This window comes from Coenobita brevimanus, chromosome 29, assembly GCF_032717465.1.
Source record: "Coenobita brevimanus isolate Jiangsu-jjx chromosome 29, ASM3271746v2, whole genome shotgun sequence".
Taxonomy (NCBI): Eukaryota; Metazoa; Arthropoda; class Malacostraca; order Decapoda; family Coenobitidae; genus Coenobita; species Coenobita brevimanus.
The window spans coordinates 44,246,763-44,259,262 of NC_136982.1; the positions used below are offsets into that span (position 1 = coordinate 44,246,763).

General features: G+C 41.7%; 1 protein-coding gene across 1 annotated transcript in view; it reads left to right on the forward strand.

Annotated features, from left to right (window-relative positions):
* The window catches only part of Epac (Exchange protein directly activated by cAMP), a 158,165-nt gene that overhangs the window by 74,979 nt on the left and 70,686 nt on the right, over nucleotides 1–12,500 (forward strand). The window contains exon 6 of the mRNA XM_080268781.1: nucleotides 4,509–4,652. Coding sequence (XP_080124907.1) covers nucleotides 4,509–4,652 — 144 coding nt within the window. The remainder of the gene's footprint in view (nucleotides 1–4,508; nucleotides 4,653–12,500) is intronic.

Genomic DNA, 12,500 nt, shown 5'->3' on the forward strand with positions numbered 1-12,500 from the left:
TCTATCTATCCGTCTGTCTGTCTTCTTGTCTGTCTGTCTGCCAGTGCCTCTATATATCTCACACACACACACACACACACACACACACACACACACACACACACACACACACACACACACACACACACACACACACACACACACACACACACACACACACACACACACACACACACACACAAAGAAGCAAGGATGAAAAGTTTTAGTACTGTTTTCACCTAGAGAGAGAGAGAGAGAGAGAGAGGGAGAGAGAGAGAGAGAGAGTACAAAACAGTCTATAAATGTAATTAGGAGCTTAATTATTTAAAGGAATAATTATCCTTGGTTATTATCACTCTAAATATTCAGTTAAATTTGGTTAAAAAATATCTGATCTCTGTATAATGAATTTTTTAAACAAGATAAACAGAGGAAAGAAAAAAAGAAGGTAAATGAATAAATAAACATGAAGATTATATACATAAAGAATCTTAAGCACAAAATTTTAACTTAAGAATGTCTCTGAATTTGAACCTTGAAATGCCTTGAAGAACCAGGAAAAAAATAAAAGTGAAAACTATATGCATAAAGAATCTTAAGCACAAATTTTAACTTAAGAATATTTCTGAATTTGGACCTTGAAATGTCTTGAGGAAGCTGAGATGAAAAGTATATACACAAAGAATCTTAAGCACAAATTTTATACTTAAGAATGTCTGTGAATTTGGACCTTGAAATGCCTTGAGGAAGCTGAGGAGGGCGGCTTACCTTCCTTATCCCGGGGCTCAAGGTGGAGGGAAGGAGCTTACGAAATTCATAAAGAAACTGGATGTATAAAAAGACTTTATGAATATGTATTGAGGTATTTAATATTATGGATTAACTTGGTAAGAATTTTTATAATAAGGTGTGGTGGTATGTAAGTGATATTAGTTGCTGGAAGTGGTGGTGGTGGTGGTGGTGGTGGTGGTGGTGATGGTAATGGTAATGATGGTGGTGGTTGTGATGATGATGGTGGTGGCTGTGGTGGTGATGGTGGTATTTCTGTAGTTGATGATAGTAATGATGATGATGATGATGATGGTGATGATGATGATGATGATGATGATTATGATGATTTTAATTGGGTTGTTGTTGTTGTGGTGGTGGTGGTGGTATTGTATGTGGTGTTATGCACTGGTGTTATTTTTGTCATGGCGGAGGTGATGTGGATGTTGTTGTAGTGGTGGTGATTGTATGGGAAGGAGGGAGGAGAGAAGGGAAGAAAGAGAGGAGAGGAGAGAAGAGAGAATGGGAGTGGAAAGAAGGAAGGGGAGAGGGTAGGTAAGAGGAGGCAAGAGAAGGAAAAGAGAAGAGGAGAGGACACAAGAGAAAGAGGGGGGGAGGGAAGAAGGAAATAGACAGAAAATAAGGAAGAGAAAAGGGAAGAAAAGAGAAAGAAAGGAAGACAGGAGAGGAGAGAGGGAAGAGAGGAGAGAAAGGCAAGAGAGGGAAGGGAAGGAATTGGAAAGAAAGACAGAAGGGAAGAGAAAGAAAGGAAGGAGAGGAAACGAGAGACAGAAGATAGACAAGAGAGAGAAGGATTAGGCTAGGTGTTTATGCTTCTCATAGGCCTACTCTACCTGCCTTCCTAACCCTCACCGCATCAACACTGCTATGTTTCCTTTGATAGCAAGCCTGGTACATCAGCCTTATAGAAATGCGTATCGACTGCACGAGGCCCATTATCTCTTATCTCTAGGATATCCTTATATAATTACTATTTTAATATACCAAACGATACTACATTCATCTTATGAATTCATCCTATACTTCTGTCACTCTAACTTGGCGTAAAATTACCCTCTCTCCATCTTGAATACTGAGGTGCAGTAGGAGATAAGTCGAATATGGTGCTAGTCACGAAGAAGTGCCATGGAAAGGAAGTAAAGCCGTAGTATTGTCTTCTTCCTGCCACTGAGCTATGAGAAATAAGCTGCTGTGGACGAAAATCTGGGCCAAGTTAAGGTGAAAGGACTATAGTAAGAATGAGGGTCATGAAGACTGTCGAATCCTTATAGTCCAAAACATCACTCCTATCTCCCCCCCCAAAAAAAAAAAAAAAAAAAAAAAAAAAATGCCTGTTGGTGGCGAGAATGGAGTACTGGGTGGCCCATACGTGTGTGTGTGTGTGTGTGTGTGTGTGTGTAGTGCAACCAGATACAGTGGCAATACAGTGAATGGCGTGTACTAACCATTGAAAAACTCAGGCAGTGAAAAAAAAAAAAAAAGGCAGAATGAAATGGGATCTGCTGACCATTAGTGAGATAGCAGGGAGTATTCTGCTTAAGTGACTCCCAAACATGGCTATTGAAAGGTATACACAGGAGGGTGATTTGTATACATGATGTGTGTATACTAAAATGTTTTAAAGGTTTACTGTTACTGTTACTACTACTGCTGCTGCTACTGTTATTACTGCTGCTACTACTACTACTACTGCTACCACCACTACTACTACTACTACTACTATTACAACAACAACTACTACTACTACTACTTAATAATAATAATAATAATAATAACAATAATAATAAAGCCCATTCCAATAAAGCCAAAGTATATTTCAATTTCTATACACATTGGTAATTAAGTGAACCAAATTAAGAAGGAAAAAATAATCATCCCCAGAACTTTCTAATTAGGATTATTACCGAGAGAACAGCCTAAGAAATTACATTAAAGTGATATTGAGTGATTTTTCGATGAGCTAAGATTAGAGTGGATTATAGAGCGTTATGTAAGTGCTTAGAGAACGGAATGAGACAGGATGATGATGATGATGATGAGGAGGAGGAGGAGGAGGGGGAGAAAGAGGAGGAGAAGGAGGAGTATGATGATGAGGAGGAGGAGGGGGATATGGTGATGATGATGATGATGATGAGGAGGAGGAGGAGAAGGAGGAGGATATGGTGATGATGATGATGATGATGATGATGGGAAGAAGAGGAGGAGAAGGAGTGATGATGGTGATGATGACTACAAAATCTGTGATGAAGATGATGATGATGGGTGAGAGATGATGATGATAATGATGACTACAGAATTTGTGATGATAATGAGGAGGAGGATGTTTACCACAGCATTAATGATGATGATGATGATGATGATGATGATGATGACAGTAGTGAAAGCAGGGAAGGTTATTAGTTCATCTGATAATCTTTGCATGAGAGAGGATATTGAATACATAAATACCCGGTATACTGTATATATAGTATTTATAAATAGCTCTGTTCACTGCACCTATGTCATATTATAACATGCAGATTAGGGTAATTCTCCTATCCGGAAATAGAGTTGTATTAATGTACTCTCTCTCTCTCTCTCTCTCTCTCTCTCTCTCTCTCTCTCTCTCTCTCTCTCTCTCTCTCTCTCTCTCTCTCTCTCACACACACACACACACACACACACTTACAAGATGATGGTTTTGCTATTCTCCTCTCAGACGATTTCCTTCAGCTTCGTGTACACCTTTCATAGGGATCGGGTAAACACTTTCTTCATCTCAGTCTCACAAACTCTATCTCTCCAAGCTCTCTCTCTCCAACTCCTTATCTCCATCTCAGTCTCTCCAAGCTCCGTCTCTCCAGTTCTGTCTCTCCAGGTCTATCTCCACAAACCCTTTCGTTGCTACAGGTATGCTATAAGGTCTCTCAGGGCCAAACCAGACGATTTTATTCAGCTGTCAGACACCCCAAAATCCATGCCTCTCTCTTCCTCATCGCATATCGTCCTTGGATCCGTGTTTGATGATGATGATAACAGGCACGAGACGATTTCATTCATCTGCCAGACACCCAAACGTCCGCGTCTCTCTCTCTCCTTCCTCTCCCCGGATCGTCCTTGGCTGGAGATCACTTGTATCCGTGTTTGACTTCCATTAAAAGGAGTCAGTGCCCCCTTCCGCTTGCCTATTAATTCAGCAGCCACTCGTTACATTGAAGCCCCACTCGTTACTTTGAAGCCCCACTCGTTACTTTGAAGCCCCACTCGCCATTATCAACGGGTCTACTCCCCAAGCCCTTCGTACTTCTATTGACTCGGCTGGATAAACAGAGAATGGTGGATTAAACAGACGTCTTTTCAATGTACATTTTCCAGTTATTTTCATCTGTTATATTTTGACTTTTTGTAGTGTGTGTGTGTGTGTGTGTGTGTGTGTGTGTGTGTGTGTGTGTGTGTGTGTGTGTGTGTGTGTGTGTGTGTGTGTGTGTGTGTGTGTGCGCGCGCGCGTTCTCATTAATGTGAGTTTTATCGTTTCTCCAGGCAAACTATTTTTTCCATTCGTTTATTAATCTCCAAGTGGGTTTTGCTGTATATCCGTCTGCGTATAATTTTGCGTCGTACCGCATCTCCTCTACCTGTGACCTGCAGATGGGTCAAAGGTCACAGCAGTAAAATCATCATCATCGGCATCATCATCATCGTCATCATCATCATCATCATCCAGTCATATCTAATCTTATCTCTTATCTTTCTCCCCTCAGGGCGGTGCCGTTAGCCAACTGGGAGCGGGGTCGACTTTCGGGGAGTCTGTAGTTACGGACTCCCCCCGCCGTAGCACCGTCGTTACCAGAGATAATTGTGAACTGCTCAGGGTTGAACAACGGGATTTCAGGCACATCTTTCAGGTCTGTAACGTGTATTATTTTTGCATTCCTCTTTTGTATTCCCTTTTTGTATTCCTCTTTTGTATTCCCTTTTTTTATTCCTGTTCTTATTCTTTTTTGTATTCCTCCTTTGTATTCCTTTTTTGTATTCCTCCTTTGTATTCCCTTTTTTATTCCTTTTTTGTATTCCTCCCTTGTATTCCCTTTTTGTATTCTTCCTTTGTATTCCTCATTTGTATTCCCTTTTTGAACTTATTTTTTTTGTGTTTTTTTTTTTAGTATTTCTGTTCTGTATTCATCTTTTTCTCCTGTATTCATCTTCTTTTGTGTTTCTCATGTATTCCGCTTCTAGTACTTCTGTCTTGTACTCCTCTTTTGTACTCCTCGTGTGCTTGGTACATCTAGCAGGTTTGTAATATTCATGTATCGTGCCTTGAGTGATGTATTATTATTATTTCTGTTCGTGTGTCTCGTTAATATTTACATCTATTGAACAGAATATCTTTGTCCAAGTTTGTTTATCTTGTGCCTGGCTTATCTTCGCTCGTGTCAGTGTCTTTCGTTCAATTGTATCTACTTTTCGTGCGTTTTGAATTCCAGGTTTGATGTTTTTTTGAGGTCAAGGAAACCGCACATAATTGTAAGCGATTTTTTCCCTCCATATTTTCCCGGTGTCTTCATCAGTAAATCAAAAACTCGAACAGGTGTGAGTTTTTTTGTCTTTTCTTTTAAAGCTCGTCCTTGAAATATTGGAGTGGCACATCTTTCCCCTCTCAGGATGGGTCATATTCCAGGTGGTTTGGGGGATAGCTTAACGCCTTCTTTGTAGCGATTTATTCTATCTCTTTACGTCTGTGTGGGCTCTTCTTTGGTACTCATGCAAGTATTAGCGATCATTTATTTATTTATTTTCATTGGGTGATAATTAATATTTGTGTGGAACGTGGAGAGGCGAGATGAGGTGAGATGAGGGGAATTACTGGCTTGTCAGGGGAGGGGAGAGGAGAGGAAGGGAGAGGAGAGGAGAGGAGAGAAGAGGAGAGGAAGGAAGAGGAGGGGAGGGGAGAGAAGAGGAAAAGATAGGAGAGGAGAAGCGAGGAGAGGAAAGGAAAGGAGAGGAGAGAAGAGGAAGGAAGGGGGAGGGAGGTGAGATGGCGACAAGAAAGAAGAGGAGAGAGGAGAGGAGGGAAAAGAAGAGGAGGAGGAGGAGAGGGGAAAGGAGAGAAGTGGAAGCAATTAACAGGGGAGGTGAGTAGGTGCAATAAAGTGAGAGGAGAGGGGAGATTAGACGAAAGAAGATAAGGTGAAGCGGTGTTGCAATCTAGACAGGTGAGGGAAAGAGAGGTGACGTGAAATGAAGGAACGTGATGTGAGTTACGATCTGGCCAGGCAAGGTGAAGTAAAGTGCAGGTGAACTGAGGTGAGATAAGGTGAGATGCGTTACGATATAGCCAGGTGAGGCAAGGTGAAAAGAGATGAAGTGAAGTGAGGGGAGTCCAGGTGAAGTAAGGTGACGTAAAATTCGACAGGTGAGGTGCCACAGCGAGGTGGATAAAGCATTTCTCTGTAAAGGTACCTAATCCCTAGTCACACAGGCCAGAGTCTTTGCCGCATCTGTGTCGCTTCCCAGGCAGGATTTGCTCTCTTTGTCCCTCTCTGAATCCTGTATACTCTTGGCTGTCTGTCGGCTGTCGGCTCTCGGATGCAGGCACGAGGCGGGTTTGTTCAGCGAGCCTTGAGATTTGCTACTGCGAGGTCGTGGAGAACACATATGCTTTCTGATATATGTGCGTGCGTGCTAGATAGATAGATAGATAGATAGGTAGATAGATAGATGTGGGTAAATAGATTGATAGATAGGTACACATATATCCCTAACACATGTGCGTACAAGACATATTATATACACATGTACAAAATACATACATACACACAGAAGTCAGTCACACCACAAATAAATTCACACACACACACACACACACACACACACACACACACACACACACACACACACACACACACACACACACACACACACACACACACACACACACACACAGGTCATTGCTCACACCCTGTAAATTGAATGTCGGCCCACATCCCACGCTCCGATGCTCCTCTCTGTGTTTTAAGATTCTCTCTCTCTCTCTCTCTCTCTCTCACACACACACACACACACACACACACACACACACACACACACACACACACACACACAGCCTCTTCATCCGATTTCCCATCCCTTGCAAAAGTTTTAAGATTTATTGCCATACTGGAGATTATCATTGCTAGCCGCCCCTCCCTCGTGTGTGTGCAACTGCGTGTTTTATTGCGCATTGCACCGCTTGTTGTTCTTGTTCTTGTTCTTGTTCTTGTGTGGCCCCAGGAGCATCTGTAAGGTGTATACCCGGTAGACTGCAGGCCTAAATTTCCCCCTTCTTTTGCGGAATACACTCCTGTTTTTTTTTTTTACGTGTGCTGTGTGTGTGTGTGTGTGTGTGTGTGAGAGAGAGAGAGAGAGAGAGAGAGAAAGTCAGTCATTAAAGCCAGTCTCCCACAGGTCCCCAACACAGTCGCTGTCACCCTGTAAGAGAGAGAGAGAGAGATAGAGAGAGAGAAAGAAAGCGAGAGGGAGAGAGAGAGAGAGAGAGAGTGAATCACCCCATAAGAGAGTTATTGAGGACGGGAAGCTTGCCATTAAATCGATAATGTGGTTTAGCGTGTGGTGGAGAGATGGAGGACGAGAATGTGGAGGAAAGTGGAGGGATGGAGGAGGAAAATGAAGAGGTGGAGGAGGAGGAGGAGGAGGAGGAGGAGGAGGAAGAAAATGGTGGAGTGGAGGAAAATGTGGAGGAAAAGTACTTGTTTCTCTCTCTCTCTCTCTCTCTCTCTTTCTCTCTTATTCATCTTAACCCCCTGATTCGCCTGACGGTTTTTCGATTTCACTTTCTATCCAGACTCTTTTTTTTTTTTTCCTCTTCCCAGACGGTTTCTTTCAGCATTATAGAGCAGCCGATAGGAAGGGGGGTTTATTGAAGGCTTTATTGAAGCCCCCCAAGCTCTAAGGGTTCATCTGACCTTAGGAAAACCGTCTGGATAAAGCAGGAGTAGCATAAAAAATTTCCTCAGTGGATTTAAAAGAGAAAAACATTGTAGAAGGAAATTAAATTCAATCTACCTTTATAAACCTTAATTAAAGTCCAGTGTACCTTTATAAACCTTAATTAAAGTCCAATCTACCTTTATAATCCTTAATTAAAGTCCAGTCTACCTTTATAATCCTTAATTAAAGTCCAATCTACCTTTATGAACCTTAATTAAAGTCCAATCTACCGTTATGAACCTTAATTGTAGTCCAATCTACCGTTATGAACCTTAATTAAAGTCCAATCTACCTTTATAATCCTTAATTAAAGTCCAATCTACCTTTATAAACAGTAAATAAAGTCCAATCTACCTTTATAAACAGTAATTAAGGTCCAGTCTGCCTTCATAAACAGTAAAGTCAAATCTACTAGATCATTTTTACCGACTACCATACTACCCTCCCAAACAGCGCTAGTGGTGACCGTCCATCCCTGTCAGTCTTCAGTTAGCGGTCCCTGTAGATCCGATGGAGAGAGAGAGAGAGAGAGAGAGAGAGGGACGACGCTAATGATGCTCTTTCTCCGTATCGATGATCAAAATTCTTACGAACTTTTTCTCTCTCGTCTTAAGAATTTTCTCCTTTCTCACAATCTTGTTTTTCACCTTTGTTTTTTCTCATAACCTTTCAATTTTTCTTTTGAGTAATTGGTAGTAGTAGTAGTAGTAGTAGTAGTAGAAATGGTGGTTGTATTAATGATGATGGTGGTGGTGGTGGTGGTGGTGGTGGTAGTATTGGTGGTAGTCGTGGTAGTTGTGGTAGGAATGTTGGTGGTGATGATAGTGTTAGTAGTATTGGTGGTAGTAGTAGTAGTAGTAGTAGTAGCAGTAGTAGTAGTCGTAGTAGCGCTAGTAGTGGTGATAATATTGATAGCTGTGATGGTAATAGCTGTGGTAATAGTAGTAGTAGTAGTAGTAGTAGTAGTAGTGGTGGTGGTGGTGGTAAAATTGGTAGTAGTGGTGGTAATCATGTTAGCTGTGATGTCAGTAGTGGAGGTAGTAGTAGTTGTAGTAGTAGTTATAGTTGCGGTGGTAGTAGTGATAGTAGTAGTAGTAGTAGTGATAGTAGTAGTGGTAGCAATAGGGTACAAACAAGGTGGTGCTAATTAAGAGAGAGAGACGGTTCTAAAGGAGGTTAATAAGCAATTTCCCCGCTGCTGTGGGGAGGCGAACCAGCCCCTTAACCACGCCGTATTAACCATTGTAGTGGTGGTAGTAGCTGTGGTAGTAGTAGTAGTAGTAGGAGGAGGAAGAGGAGGAGGAGGAGGAAGAGTAGTTGTGGTGGTGGTGGTGCTATTATTATTATTATTATTTCTATTATTATTATTATTATTGCTATTATGATTATTATTATTATTATTACTACTACTACTACTACTACTACTACTACTACTACTACTACTACTACTACTACTACTACTACTACTACTACTATACTACTACTACTACTACTACTATTAGGCTTATATTTCTCCCAGAAGCTTTGGTAAATATGGGATGAAAAAAGTAACCTCATCATTAACTCGTGTTTGTATGGAAATCAGGGAGCCTTAGTTGTGAGCTAGAAATGAGTCTCCTTGGTTACTAGTCAAATCACCCCTCCACTCATACACCTGGCCATCACCTGAGCTAAAAGTGGTTGGAGATCTGTGATGTGAGAGTATATGTGATATAAATGAAACAAGAAAAAAAAACTGTCTGGAATACTTGCCTGAAGAAGGGAGAGGGGCTGAGAGAATGGAAACTGGAGTGTGAGAGAGAGAGGAGAAGTGCAGAGGGTGAGAGAGAGGGGGTTACGCTGGAGTGTGAGTGGAGAGTGAGTGAGTAAGGGTGGAGAGTGTCAGGGTGAGGGAGTGTATGAGGGTAGAGTGATGTGTGAGTGGAGAATGTGAAAGTGGAGGAGTGTGTCAGGGAGGAGGTTGGAGATGTGTAAGGGTGGAGGGTGAGGGATGGTGTAATGGAAGTTAAGTGTGAGTGAGAGAGAAGTGAGGTCCAAGTGTGACTGAGATAGTATGAGAGTGAAGCAAGTGAGTGTGGAGGAGGAGGAAGCGTGAGGGAGAGGCAGAAAGAGAGAGAAAGGCCCCTTAAACACGAGGACAAGACAGGACAAGACAGGGCAGGGCAGGGCAGGGCAGGGGGGGAACAGGACAAGGTAGAACAGGAAAGGGTAGGGTTAGGTAGGCTAGGGTAGGGTAGTGTAGCGTAGGGAAGTGTAGGGCATTGGAAGGTGGAGCAGGGCAGAAGGTAAGAAGGGCAGGACGAAGACTGAGATGGCAGGGCAGGGCAGGGCAGGGCAAATGAACCAGGTGTAGTGGACTCAGAAAATAGACTGACTCTCCTGTACCCTAGTCACCATCTGTTTATTTAGACAATTTCTTACTTTAGGCGTGTGAGTCAAACCTCTAACTTAACATTGACTATAGGGAACGTTAGAAGGGGTACTAAAGACTCCTAACTTATGTAGAAAACGTTAGAAAGGGTGCTAGAAGGTTAGAAAGGGCCCTGGTAAACCTCTTACAGGAAACCCTTTAAATCCGTCTAACTTCACCGGAATACGCCCGAAGCCCCCCCCCCTACCACCACGTAACTTCATGCAAATTGGCGGGGACTGTCTCTTTATTGGCGTGTTATTGGCGCTGCTGTGCTGACTGAGGGGGTCCGTAGAGTACAGAGCTGATCCCCTCGCCTGCTGCCTTGTTGACGACGGTACAGGAAGCCAATTACAGTGCCAATTACAGTCATTAGGGGATGCGGTACAGTGCAACCTTCTGCCTTCACCGCCACGTACTATAGAAGCTTGTAACTTTGAAATAACCTAATTTTTTATATATTTTTTGGCTTTGTATCCCGTGAAGCTTGTTGACGAAGGTGTGGGAAGGTAAACAGAAAAATTACGCTAAGGAAACAGATGCGAAATTTTGCCGTCAGCCTCACTTACTGTATTTTTTTGTAAGCTTATCTGAAACTACAGAATCTTCATCATCCTTTCCTGGCTTCATTACAAAATCGAGGTTGTTAACGAAAATATGGGAAGCCAAAGAGAATTATTACGCTACGGAAAGAGTGCAAGCTTGTATTTTCACACTGAGTATTAACCATTTGGCTTTTATCATCATCATTATCGTCATCATCATCATCATCATCATTGTCATCATCATCAGTATCTTCATCATCATCATCATCATCATCATCATCATCATCATCATCATAGTTCCCTAGCGTCGTTGCCCAATTAGGCTTGTTAATGAGGGTGTGGGAAGATAAAAAGAGTAATTACGCAGAGAGGCAATTAAACCTTATACCTAATTTGACTCACACACGATCATTAACCCTTTCAGTTCGAGGACCAGTTTGATTTCGTTCCTAAAAGGGTCTGACGAATTTATTAAGTTTAAAAAAGAATGGGTTAATGAAGGGCAGGCATAATCCCTCAGGTTGATGGTGATGATGATGGTGGTGGTGGTGGTGGTGATGATGATGATGATGATGATGATGATGATGATGGTGGTGGTGGTGGTTGTGGTGGTGGTGGTGGTGATGATGGTGGTGGCTGTGGTGGTGGTGGTGGTGGTGATGATGGTGGTTGTGGTGGTGGTGGTGGTGGTGATGACGACGATAGTTATGGTGGTAGTAATGATGATGATGGTGGTGAGGGTGATAGTGATGATGATGTTGATAATGACGATGATAATGATGATGATGATGATGATGGCGTTGGTGATGATAATGACGACGATGCAAATGGTGATGATGGTGGTGATGATGTTGATAATGTCCACGATGATGATGATGATGATAATGACGACGATGATAATGATGATGATGGCAAAATATAACCATCATCATCATCATCATTAAAAACCAACATAATAATTGATACAGAACGCTGCTAATCACCATGAAATTGTTAATAATATTGTTTGTGGATCAAGTACACTTCATTCATTTATCCAATTAGTCACCTGGGTCAAGTGTGTGTATGTGTGTGTGTGTGTGTGTGTGTGTGTGTGTGTGTGTGTGTAAAAATGTGCAGGGTTACTTTTAGCCACTGTTATGTGTCAGGAACTGGGATGTGTTTTGTTATTAGTGGGTTGGGGTGATGATGATGATGATGATGATGATGATAAGGAGGAGGAGGAAGAGGAGGAGAAGGAGTGGTGGTGGTGTTGGTGGTGATGATAATGGTAGTGATGATGATAGTGATGATGATGGTGATAGTGGTTGTGGTGGTGGTGATAATGATAGTGGTGGTGATAGTGATGATGATGATGATGATGATGATGATGATGATGATATGTGTTCACCCAGTCTGCCATGAGATAAATAAAATAATCTGGGAATAGCGCACACACACACACACACACACACACACACACACACACACACACACACACACACACGGAGATATAAAAGAGTGAATGTTTTTGCTTGTAAATCTTCTCTGTTCCCGTAAATGTGTAAATGTTGTGTAAATGTGGAAGTGTAAATGTTCTTGTAAATGTGAAAAAAGTGTAATTGTGGTTGTAAATGAGTAGGTGTAAATGTTCTTGTAAATGTGTATAATTGTTGTGTAAATGTGTATGTAAATGAGGTGTAAAAGTTCCTGTAAATGTGTAAAAAAGTGTAAATGTGTATAAATAGTATAAATGTGAAAGTGTAAATGTTCTAAATGTTCTTTATTCTCCAAAATGTGTAAAGTGTAAATGAGAAAAGTGTTCTTGTAAA